The sequence below is a fragment of the Ricinus communis genome, chromosome 9 (assembly GCF_019578655.1).
Source record: "Ricinus communis isolate WT05 ecotype wild-type chromosome 9, ASM1957865v1, whole genome shotgun sequence".
In the NCBI taxonomy this organism is placed as follows: Eukaryota; Viridiplantae; Streptophyta; class Magnoliopsida; order Malpighiales; family Euphorbiaceae; genus Ricinus; species Ricinus communis.
In genome coordinates, this window is record NC_063264.1 from 4,205,107 (window position 1) to 4,217,929 (window position 12,823).

Here is a 12,823-nt window from a genome sequence, read left to right on the forward strand (position 1 = left end):
CACGACAATCAACACACATCCTCCAAGTTCCATCTTTCTTAGGCACTAACAAGACGGGTACGGCACATGGACTCATGCTTTCACGAACATAACCGTTCTCCATAAGCTCACTCACTTGCTTTTCGATTTCCTTGGTCTCCTCCGGATTACATTTATATGCTGGTCTATTTGGAATGCTTGCTCCGGGTATGAAATCAATTTGGTGCTCAATGCCTCTTTTAGGTGGTAAACCATTTGGAATTTCTTCCGAAAATAAATCTTCATAAACCTGCAAAAGATCAACAACAACACTAGGCAAACAATTGGTTATTTCGTTAGAAATATGCAAAATCTCCTTGTACATAAGTACAAGCATGTGTTGCCTCAAAAGCATAGCTTCCTTCACATCACTCATTTTTGCATAAACACTCATTTTTCTTTCATTTGAACCTTCCTTGTTTTCTCTCACCTTGTGTTTCCCATTTTGGTCAAGAGAATTGGAATTTTTAGGTTCACTCATCTCACCTTTTTCTTTACTCTCAAAGGTTTCCCTTCCCAAAAAGTTTCCCAATGAAGAACCCATTTCTTCATATTGTTGCTTGATGCGCATTTGGTCTTCAAAAATCTGTTTTGGAGTTAATGGTCCAAGATTAAACCTTTTTCCATCCATAGTCAAAGTATACATATTTTTGAATCCATCATGACTAGCCTTTCTATCATATTGCCAAGGTCTCCCCAACAACATATGTCCGGCCAACATTGGCAACACATCACACAACACCTCATCCTTATATCTACCAATTTGAAACGAAACTAAAACTTGCTTATTTACCTTTACAACTCCACTTTCATTAAGCCATTGCAACTTGTATGGTCTTGGGCGCTTGGTAGTAGGCAACTACAATTTCTCCACTAGCAAAGTGCTTGCTACATTGGTCCAATTTTCACTATCCACAATCATGTTGCACAACTTGTTAGAAATCAAACAATGAGTATGAAATAAATTTTCCCTTTGCTCCATATGGATATCATGTTTATTTTGCAAACTCAATGTTCTTCTTGGATTTGGACCTCTTGATTGAGCCTTCTTGTACTATTAATGGATCTTGGATCTATTTAAGCTTTGAACTTGGATTCACATCAAGAAAAGGAAAGAAAAGTGAGTGTGGAAAAAGAATTACTGATATGGAGAGAGAAAAAATAGACGATTTTAATATTTTTTAAGTTTATAAATTTTATGTATTTATAATTAAATTTTTTACATAAAATTTGTCTATATATAAATAAAATTAATTACATAATAATATGTGATAATATTTAATTATTAATAATCGATAGTTGAAACATAAATAATATACTAATATTTAAAAGTTTTAGAGTTAAAATTTAAGTTTAACTGAATAATTTTAAAAATATTTACATAGTATTAATTGAAATCCATAAAATTTCTAAAACTTATTTGAGAATCTAAAATTTATATGTTTTAAATAAAATGAAAGTCAATTTAACATTTTACATAATCAAATTTTTATGGAATTAATTATATCTAAACTAAAAATTCTAACAAATTTAAAAAATAATAAATTCTAAATTAGTAAGTCAATATATTCCATACAACAAAATATTTCTTTTAACTTTATTATTTTTATTTTCTTTATGTCTCTTGTCAAATAAAATAAATTTTTATTTATGAATTTCAACCAAACATTGTATTAGAGTTTAAAACATAATATTTAAACATTGGATAACTAAGTATATTTTAGGCTAAAAGTCAATAACTATTCACACTTTTTACTATTATTTATCACAATAAGACTCTAGTTTAAGATCGAATTAATAGGAGTGCATTAAATGTTGTCCATTTGTAAATTTAAATTAAATTATTATTGAACGTTAAGAAAATTCAATTTTATTTATTCAAAATTACTAATCCTTTTGAAAGAACATCTATTTACTTCTTTCTTTTCAAAACAGGTTTTAAAACTAAGAAAAATAATATATTGTTTTAAGAAGGTGGTTTGGGAATGGAAACACAAGCCAAAGAGATAGTTTATGCATAGAAAGGGAATTCCCATGGCTGATGGGTGAGGTAATGCATGGTTTATGTGATTAATGCTCTGAATTTATAACTAAAAACTTTGGCTAATATTATAAGCAAGATCTCCGAAGAATTTTGTGGGTCCAATCCTATAAAAAAGACAAAGAAATTGGCGTCTCTAATGAAATTCCATGTCCTTGTCGCCTATACTGTTATATGCTTATCTAACAAATTTGGTAGAGTATGTGCCATTTTATAATAAACTCTTATATAATAACTAACTCTATATAGTACAAAAGCCACTGCATGCCCTATATATATATATATATATATATATATATATATATATATATATATATATATATATATATATATATTAATTTTGGAGGTATTTTCTTGACATATGTATTTAATTTTTATATATAATTTTTTTAATTTTACATGTATATTTATTCTTGACATATTAGATTTAAGTTTATATAAAATTTTATAATTTTTGTATTAATTTATTAATTAATAAATGACATTCTTAATTAAATATTGATTCTATTTCTAAAAAGTAAATTATTAATTATATTTTAATTTCGTATTAACTAATAAATTTTTTAATTAAATAATAATACTAATTTTATTTTAAAAAATAGCATATTAATTATATTTTAATATTATATTAACTAATAAATTAATTGTTTTAGTTAGATAACAATTCTAATTCTAGAAAATAATATCTTAACTTATATTTTTAATATTATATTGAATTATAAATTAATTTTTTAATTATATAATATATTTTTATTTTTAAAAAAATAGTAATATCAATTATTTTGATAGTGTTAATTTATATAAAATTTAAACTAATTAATAAATATTTTTAAAATAATTTCAATATTGTTATACTAATAAAATTTTAAAAAATTAAAAAATATTTAAAAATAGTTAGTTTGCTATTATTTTTTAAAATATTATAAAGTAAAATATTAAATATAAATTTTTTATTAAATTATATCTATTAACAGTTCTGCAAAGGCATAAATAAGCGATTCCTTGGGATTTAAATAGAGAATCAAGTTAACTTGTGCAATAATGGTACTAGAATACACTGAATTTACTGTAAATTTGAAAGGAAACTAATGTGGAAAGGGCAGGAGCTTGTCAGAAGTAAAGCTTCTACCTTTTGATTTATAATTAAGATCGGTGCTTTTCAGCTCACGACCTTAAGTTCACTTCTCCATTACAATATTAAGCCCACCATATTATTGTCAAGTCTTAACGTTTGGGCCAAGAAATCCGTTTGTAATACAGACTTTGCTGGAACACCTAAAAAGACCCAATGAACAACAAATCTTGTAAACTCTCTCGTCTTTTTTTCCTTCATATTCACAGAACAGGCCAACAGTCAGTGAAACACACAGCAAAAATAACTCCAATTTTGAGACTTTTTATTTCTAAAAGTAAACTTACGCCTCAAATGTAAAGTGAAGGAAATTATAAACATTTTCACTGAATAAATTATGTTAAGCAATTGCATTGTCACGTATCTTTTTTTTTTTTCTTTAATAAGAAAGAAAAGAAGAAAACTTCATAAATGAAGATGAGATATTAGCTAATAAGGCAGTTGAAAACAGTTAATTTTTAAAGATGAAATATATAATAGGAATAAGATCTCGAGAAACTAGACAAAATAGAAGCTTCACTATATGTGTTTAACCACCTCCATTGCTAAATTGAAAAACTCTAGAGAGAACGATATGATTTTTACTGGACCACTTTAAGCATCATATTGTACTGGTTTTGCCACAACCAGTCTTCACAAAGCTTTGCATCTAAGAAAAGAATGGCAAGCCATCATCCTCCTTGAAAGATAGAAAAACCACAAAATTCGTAAAGGAAATGTTAGCTCCACAAGTAGAGGTGATAACCTAAAGAAAACTTTAAAGACTAAAATAGGAAGACTTGCATGAAACTTTTGCAAAAAGGAGAGGAGGGCGCTGATCTTTTATGGCACTAACCCCTGAGAGAGAAATTAAGTTTGAAAAGAAAAATAAGTGTTGTTTGGAGAGAGAATAAGATCACGTGACTTTTGAGTGTTCTAACCACAACCGCAGTCCAATACTAAAATTCTAGATGGTCAATGTTGTCATAAGCAGTCAAACAAACCCTTGTTTAGTTTTGAAGTAACCTACGAAGTGTGGTATTGTGGCATATGAAGATCTTCCTGTTATATAGAAAAGAGGTATCACTTTCTGAATCCTAGATGGTTAACTGAACTTGGTCGAATCTGCTGATGACATTGACATTTTATTTAATCTCACTCATCGAATCAAATAATTCTTTTTATGGCTTTATATTAATCTAATTCCTATTCTTTTTGTTTAATTTAATGTGTCCTAATGTAATTTATATGATTTGAATGAAATTTATTAAGTAATTTATTTTATTCATTATGGAATTTTCTTATATTTATGTGTTAAAATCATAAAACTCATTTCAAATTAAGTAAGTATTGTGTTTGAAATAACTTTAGATAATTATTTGATAAAAAAAATATATAGAAAAAGAAAGCATGAGATAGAGAAATTAGAATAAAGTTATAAAATAGAAAAAATATTTTAGTTTTATAAAATATGTTAGTTTAATGATATAACATTTACTTTTATCTTAATGAAATTTAATTTAATTATAGTCCTTTAATTCCATAAATTTAACTAGATAATTTTCTATTTTAGAGTTCAAATTAACTCCATATTTTGTTATGAAATTCATTTCGAGCAAAATACAATGTTAATCTATTGTTTTAATGAAAGCTCATAATGTATGCAATAAAAGAAGAAAAAAAAAAAGAATCTCTTATGTTCTCTTTCCATTCTTCTTTTTGGAGAAAAAAACATGTTTCATTAATCCATTGGAAGAAACGTAGTCATTGCTTGGAAATTGCCTCATAAGAAAAAATGTTTGAGAAAAATGACACGAATTTCTAGAAAAGACTACTTATTCTCTTTTTCTCTGATAAACTGAATCGGGACAATTACGTGCATTATCCTATAATATGCGCAACGCATGCGATATTGATTCCTCAGAATGCTAACTTTCTATGAAAAATTAAAAATAACAACAATAGTTATATTTAATTAGTACAGGGGCATTAAATTACTACTGAAAGGAGAATTGGCAACGCACAGGTGGAATGTGCCCAACACAGAAACGTTTTTTTTCTTTTTTTTGTGTGTTTTGGTTTTTGTATTTTTATTAATCCAAGGTTAAGCACTGATGTACTGCATGCTTAATCTGATTGATAAAAGCATATTCCATGATATAGAAAAGACTGAATGTTAATTGTAATATTTTTAATTTTGCTGTAATTATAAGCTAAGATCTTCAAAGAATTTTGTGGGTCCAATCTTATAAAAAACAATATACTTTACTTGCCCTCTTTTATAGCATTCCATGTAATCGTCACCTAGGACAATGAAGTTTTGATTTGGGTAAGACAATGAAGTGAATTTATTCAATAATGGGCGGATGTCATAAATTTCTAAAAATGAGAATATTTTAACTGTACGGCTATTTTCAATCTGTTGAATGAATGACATAAATTTTAAATTTTTATATTCATACAATGATAAAATTATATGTAGTATAAATTTTATGAATAATTTTATATTTTTAAATTATTTAGTTGCTGATATAATATATTTGGAATAGCTTCAAGCATTTTTTAAAATAAAATTGAAAATCTAAAAGGAAATGACGTGGATAAGTCACGTGCATGTCAAAACGAGTTCTAATCTGAAAATTAAGTGATACTGATACTTCTCAGCTGAGAACCTAACATAAGATTTTAAAGCCCAGCATACATTATTGGTAACGTTTGGGCCAGGTACTTAGCTTGTTAAGATAATGATATGGACTTTACTATTGGACCCAACAAACAAGACTTTAGTGCTTCTACACTTTCTTATAATGAGTTAAATCTGCTCAGCATCCAATTGAGTTGGGCCTTGTTCCCATATAAGGCCAACAACACAGAATTACGGATTCATCATAAAAATAAAATAAAATAAAAAGATATTAACTTTTATGGAAGGCTTGGCACATCGCCTATCAATATTTTATATTTTAACATAATATATTTTATTATATAATATTAATAAATATAAATTAATAATTTATCGGTTTAGTATATAGATAGAGATATATACTAAATTTAAATAAAAATTTATTTTAATTACCAACCGATGCTTATTCCCCAAATACCGTCATTGCTTCTTCTCCGGAAAAAGAAGTTCACGACCCTTAGGCCTTCTACCTTCACGCGGCATTACTCTGTCAGGCTTTCGCCCATTGCGGAAAATTCCCCACTGCTGCCTCCCGTAGAAGTCTGGGCCGTGTCTCAGTTCTAGTGTGGCTGATCATCCTCTCAGACCAGCTACTGATCATCGCCTTGGTAAGCTATTGCCTCACCAACTAGCTAATCGGACGCTAGCCCCTCCTCGTACGGATTCCTCCTTTTACTCCTCAGCCTATAGGGTATTAGCAACCGTTTCCAGCTGTTGTTCCTCTCCTAAAGGCAAGTTCTTATGTGTTACTCACCGGTCCGCCACTGGAAACACCACTTCCTATCCGACTTGCATGTGTTAAGCATGCCGCCAGCGTTCATCTTGAGCCAAAGACATTATTTGATAAAAGAAAGAGCATTAGGCATTAGGGTTTGTACTTATGCATTTAATTTCTCCATTGATACCAAGGAAAATAAACAAAAAAATGAAAAGAACTTATATTGATCGAATTTTGTGTAGGAAAATGCTAAAGCCACGTAGTTATCAATCTTTCAAAGTACATCTTAAAACTCATGCACGATATGCAAAATCCACGTCCAGTTGACACACACACATACATATATATTCACACTTTATCTATCTCTCAAATATTAATTTTATTTTATACATTTGTAAGTTTATATATTTCAATTTCAATTTGAACAAGATTTAGAATTCAACTTACATTAATTTATAAAAGAAAATTATTATTTAGTTTTATTTATTTATTTCATTAGTCTCCACCATGGCAAGTAAGTGAAAAAGAATATAAAAAAGCAAAATTCTTAACAATTCAGCAAAGTTTACTTGCTGACCCTTTTATTACATGTAATCCACCCGTCTGACAAATTTAGTAATGCGTGTCAGAAACTGTCGTTTGTTTTTCTTTTACTTGTCTAGTTGTCTTCTCTTCTCTACGCCAGATTTCCAAATTACTGATTTTGTATACTCTTCAAACAAGACCAAAAAAATTTTATATACACAGAAAAATGATCAATTATTCTCACCTCCTAGGTCCGCCGGCCGTGGTGGGTAAACCGCCGGTTGATCCCCTTGAAACGACTGTTGATGACCCACTTGTTTCCCAAACTGCAAATCTTGATTTAAACAGTAAACCGCAAATGGGTCTGACCGAAAACCTCTCTCCGACATTTCTTTCTACAGGTAATCCTTGTCTTGATTTCTTTTTTAATATTGTACCTGATACACCGTTTGATCAATTAATCCAACGGCTACAGTTGGCCTGGGATCATGGTGCTTTGATCACTCTCAAACTCATTTGCAATTTACGAGCTGTTAGAGGTACTGGTAAGTCTGACAAAGAGGGATTTTATGCGGCTGCGCTTTGGCTACATAAACACCACCCTGAAACTCTTGCTCTTAATCTTAAAGCTTTTGCTGATTTTGGATATTTTAAAGATTTTCTTGAGATTCTTTATCGGATTCTTGAAGGAATTGAAGTTAGAAAGCTGGAGAAACAAGAGTGGATTAGTCGAAAGAGAGGGAAAAAACAAAAGAAAAGAATTTCCAAGAAAGGGAGATTCAATCAAGAAAATCAAGAAACCGTTCAACAAACTGTCAATCAAGAAAATCAAGAAACCGTTCAACAAACTGAAGGGGGTGAAGAAAAGAACAAAAAGGAAAAGGAGAGTGCGAGAGTTCTGAGGAAAGAAAGAGAGTTTGCTAAAGCTGCAAAAGCTTTAAACAAATATAAATCAGACGCCAATTATCGGTTTTTGTTTGATGCGATTGCTGATTTGTTTGCAGATTTACTAAAATCTGATATTGAGGCTTTGAAATCAAAGCAGCATCACAAAATCAGCCTGGCTGCGAAATGGTGCCCGTCGATTGATTCTTCGTTTGATAAAGCTACATTGATTTATGAAGCTATTGCTCGAAGGGTTTTCCCTCGCGAGAGCTACAAGGAGTATCAAGAAGTGGAAGAATCACGTTATGCATTTCGTGTTAGAGACAGGTTAAGAAAGGAAGTTTTGGTTCCATTGCACAAGATCTTAGAATTGCCAGAGGTCTATATGAGTGCAAAGAAATGGAATTCTCTTCCTTATAATAGGGTTCCTTCTGTTGCAATGAAAACTTATAAAGCCTTGTTTTTAAAGCATGATGAAGAGAGATTTGAGGAGTATTTGGACAATGTGAAAAGTGGGAAGGCAAAGATTGCTGCAGGAGCATTGCTTCCTCATGAGATAATTGGAGCATTGAAAGATGAAAATGGAGGGAAAGTTGCTGAGCTTCAATGGGCAAGAATGGTTGATGATATGTCAAAGAAAGGGAAGCTAAACAATTGCATTGCAGTTTGTGATGTTTCAGGCAGTATGGAAGGGATTCCAATGGAGGTATCTGTCGCTCTTGGGTTGCTGGTTTCTGAGTTGAGTGAGGAACCATGGAAAGGAAAGGCTTTTACTTTTAGTGAAATTCCTGAGCTTCATTTTATCGAGGGAGATTCACTGTTTGAAAAGACTGAGTTTGTGAGGAGAATGGATTGGGGTAGAAATACTGATTTTCAGAAAGTGTTTGATAGGATTTTGGAAGTTGCAGTTGAAAACAAGTTGAGTGAGGATCAATTGATCAAAAGGGTTTTTGTCTTTAGTGATATGGAGTTTGATTCTGCATCTGCAAACTATGGGGATATCTGCGGTAATTGGAACTCGAATAGGGAACCTGGAAGTGAAGAAGAAGATAAGAAGATGCATCCAAGTGGGTGGGAAACAGATTATCAAGCTATACAAAGGAAATTTAAGGAGAAAGGATATACTAAGGTGCCAGAGATTGTGTTTTGGAATCTTAGGAACTCATCATCAACTCCTGTGGTGGCTAAGCAGAGTGGCGTTGCTTTGGTCAGTGGGTTCTCAAAAAATCTCTTGATTCTGTTCTTGGAAGAAGGTGGAATTGTAAATCCCGAGGACATTATGACTTTAGCTATTGCTGGGGAAGAGTACAAGAAACTTGTTGTCTATGACTGAGAATTTTGCTTCGAATAGTGGTTGATTTTAGTAGTCGCTTGCCGTTTCTTTTTACTTCAATATCCGTTTGCGAGTTTTGATTTTGATTTACTAGTATAACAGGGCTGGCTGATCAAATAATAAATGATCGTTTCTTTGCTGATCTCACAAATTTAGGTTCTTTTTCTTTTCTTTTTTATTTTTTTATTTCTTGTTTTATACTTTATTATACCTCAACTGCTCTATTATGAATTGCATCTGCTCAATAATGAAAACTTACGGTGCAAATAGTCAAATTTTTCACTACATTTAGCATGATTTTGAAAAAGAAGAAACAACTTAAAAGAAAAAAATTATTAACTTTTTCTCTTAACGTACTGTACCCAAATTGTAGTGGATTCAAATCATAGAATGCAATGCCGGACACAGCTTGATAAAAAAAATTTAATTGGTATTTTTATATTTTAACTTTTACCCTATAAATTTCTTACAATTTTCAATTCCTAAAAGTTTTTTTATTAATAGTATTTATATGTTCATTTATATTTATTTTTAAAAATTTATAACCTATTCTAAATTTTAATGATACATTCGCCCCTAATTAAATAAATGATATATATTTAATTATAATTATAAGTACAATATAAATTTATAATTTTACTTATTCACTGTATATTTATAATTTTATAATTACTATATAATTGCTACTCGACGGATGTCACCAAAAGATATTCTTTTAAGTTTCTTGTGAGGACTGTCTGATCAATAACTCACCAATATGCCAAGTGTTGATCCTTAATAATCAATCAAAACCACTAATTCAGACAGATCTTTGGTCTGCTAGTCTCTTTCAATTGAGGTTTATTACATGTTTTCTTTCTCACTAATTCTCTATTCTAATATTTGAGGCGAACTTCTTGCTTATAAAATACCAGTCCTGTCAAGAACATGTGGATTTCCTCTGATGTTGGGAGAGATATTTATTAATCCGATTTAGGATGATGAAAACTACATTTAAATCCTGTCTATGCTTTGTAGCACAACACATATCTTATCTTGTTTTAGAATAAATGCAACCACCTTGACCTCACTTTCATGATCACATGTTTATAAATAAAGCAACTAGATAGAAGTACATATATAGGGGGAGAGGGAACTCAAAACTGAATTTTCCCTGAGTTGAGAAATGCAACTACTGCCGGTTAAACTTGGTATATCTTTTTGGAATCTAGACTATAAGATCACAACATGCCAGTGCCACTTCTGCGCGGGCAACTTTCCATGAGCATACTTGTGAAGACCTCATTTATGCACTTGATTTCCTTTGAGTTTCTCATATTTCATGAATCTCGTCTGTTTTCAGACATACTTTTTCTAGTTATTGACTTGTCTTTTTATCGAATCGCTTGAAATTTTAATATTCTATTTTTATCAGTTTCGTCAGGAAGGTCTCCGCTAGCAGCAATGTCCTCCGCATATTTTTTCCGTTTGTGACAGAATGTCAGAAAAATTTGGCTTTCTACTCGTACTCCATTTATTTTAATAGTGAATTTCTACTCCTATCTTCATGCGAACATAAGCTTCCATGTCGTTTCGTGTTCTCAATTTTTATACTGTCCTGTTGTTTTCAGTTCCCAAGCTGACAACAGAGACAGATAGAAACAGGTATAAGAAAACTTTCAGGTTCTAAAAGATAGCATGAGGCATACAGAGCTATAGCATAAAAGTACTTGAAAGCTCTTATCTAGTTACCAACTTTTCTCAATCTATCAATCTAACTCAGTAACCATGGATCGACGGGGTGCCTTGTGGTGTAGATTAAAATGATGCATCGTCTTTTTTTGGTGGCATGTGATGACCCGAACCACTCTCCATTGGAGGGTGTGCTGGGTGGTGACCATAGTGGGAAATGGCTGATTGCTTTGGGAGGTAAGAATCGTGCCTAGTCCTGGCTTTTTATTTTTAGGATGTTTATGAACTGGGAATGGATGTTTGTGCTCAGGGCCTGGCTTCTCTAGTTTATTAGGAGGTTTATGGACTGGCATTGGTGGCCTGTGTTCTACTGGAGGCTTGTGTAAGTGAGTTGGTGGGTTGTGTTCAGGTGCAGGCTTGGGACTAAAAGCAGGTGAAATGTTCTCAAGATGCAGTGGCTTTGTGGTGGTGATCAGCAAATGAGGGAGTGGGTATATTTTAGACATACTTGTTCTATAACCTTTGACGTTTGTAGGAATATCAGAATGAATATATGCCCTAGTGGATTGGCGCCTATATTGGCAGCGCATTCTGTTTTTTGATTTCATACATAGAATTCTGAAATATCAATATTAAGTTGGCTGATTTCATGCAACAGCAGGCTCCACCGTTTCAGTTGGAAAATCTGGGCATGTTTCTGCTACTAAGACAAAGGGAAGGTTTGGGAGTTATTTTTTGTTTGTTTTTTCTATTATCACCTCGTATCTTTACAAAACTCAACTTTCACGTAGAATACAAGAATTAGATACATGTTGGTAAATTAGAATACAAGAATTAGATACAAGAATTTTCGTTTTATTAGTTCCATAACTAAATAGAAAATTGCCCTTTGCCTGTCACGTTTATTGATTTCTCATAGATTTTTTACTTCACAGGTGATGCAATATATGTGGAAGAACGCGGCATTTCTACAATTAACCGAATTAACTGACAGTAAAGATTCGGACTGGTGGAAATGAGTCAAAGACTTTCTGATTTTCATGGACATTTCACAAGCCAATTTCAAATTGAAATGATACACAATAAATTGCATCTGTTTGGTACCAATTCTGTTTTCTGTTTTCGTTTTTCTTAAAAAGTATTTTTACTTTTAGAAAACAAAATGAGAAACTAAAAAATCTTTTCTATTTAGCTTCTGTTTGTTTTTTTGAGTTGTGAAACATATTTCTCTATATAAAGAAATAAAATAATGAACTAATATTCTTATAAAAATATTTTGTTTTGAAAATTGAAAGGCAAAATCGAAATATCAGACAAAAAATTGATATCAAACCTTCTTTTCTTAAGGACTGTTGAACTTAGTTAGCTTAAGTTTTTAAGTTGCATATGCCAATATGGTAACTCGCAGTAGGCTTCTTCTGACATCAAGCTCACCTATCAGTTACACAAATACGTATTGACAAAAGGTACACCCTTCAATCTCTAGAGCCCAATTCTGCACTTCTCTTAAAAGGAGGGTCTTCTTCTTCTATTGCTTTGAAATTTATCCCCATTATCTCCATCCTCATATTCAAGAAATTCACTTAATCATCGGAGGGGTGCTGTCAGAATCCTTCTCAGCACCACTATGAATCTTCCTTTGGTATTGCTGGCTTGAATTTCGAGCTTGAGTAGTAACATTATAATTCCCCCTTGAAAAAGCAAAAGTAAGCTTGTTGTGTTAGTCTTGCGTGTATTCTTATTTTTGCAATGGGATTATATCATGGACAAATTTCACACACCATATTATTCTTGTTTTACAGAAAATGAAGTTTCTTCCAACTTACTGTCCTTCTTTC

At 31.4% G+C, this 12,823-nt stretch overlaps 1 protein-coding gene across 3 annotated transcripts; it reads left to right on the forward strand.

Moving 5' to 3' along the window:
- The first annotated feature begins 7,177 nt into the window (after nt 1-7,177).
- Nucleotides 7,178-9,465, forward strand: LOC8258359. 3 transcript variants are annotated; one of them, XM_015726837.2, is made up of 2 exons: nt 7,178-7,641; nt 7,786-9,465. In XM_015726837.2, the coding sequence occupies exons 1-2, from the start codon at nt 7,323-7,325 to the stop codon at nt 9,312-9,314; spliced, it is 1,848 nt and encodes a 615-aa protein (XP_015582323.2). In that variant the 5' UTR covers nt 7,178-7,322; the 3' UTR covers nt 9,315-9,465. The 3 variants fall into 3 exon arrangements, with proteins under 3 accessions (XP_015582323.2, XP_002531538.2, XP_015582324.2); XM_015726838.3 differs by having other exon boundaries at nt 7,179-7,497; XM_002531492.3 differs by having other exon boundaries at nt 7,178-9,465.
- The last annotated feature ends 3,358 nt before the right edge of the window (nt 9,466-12,823 follow it).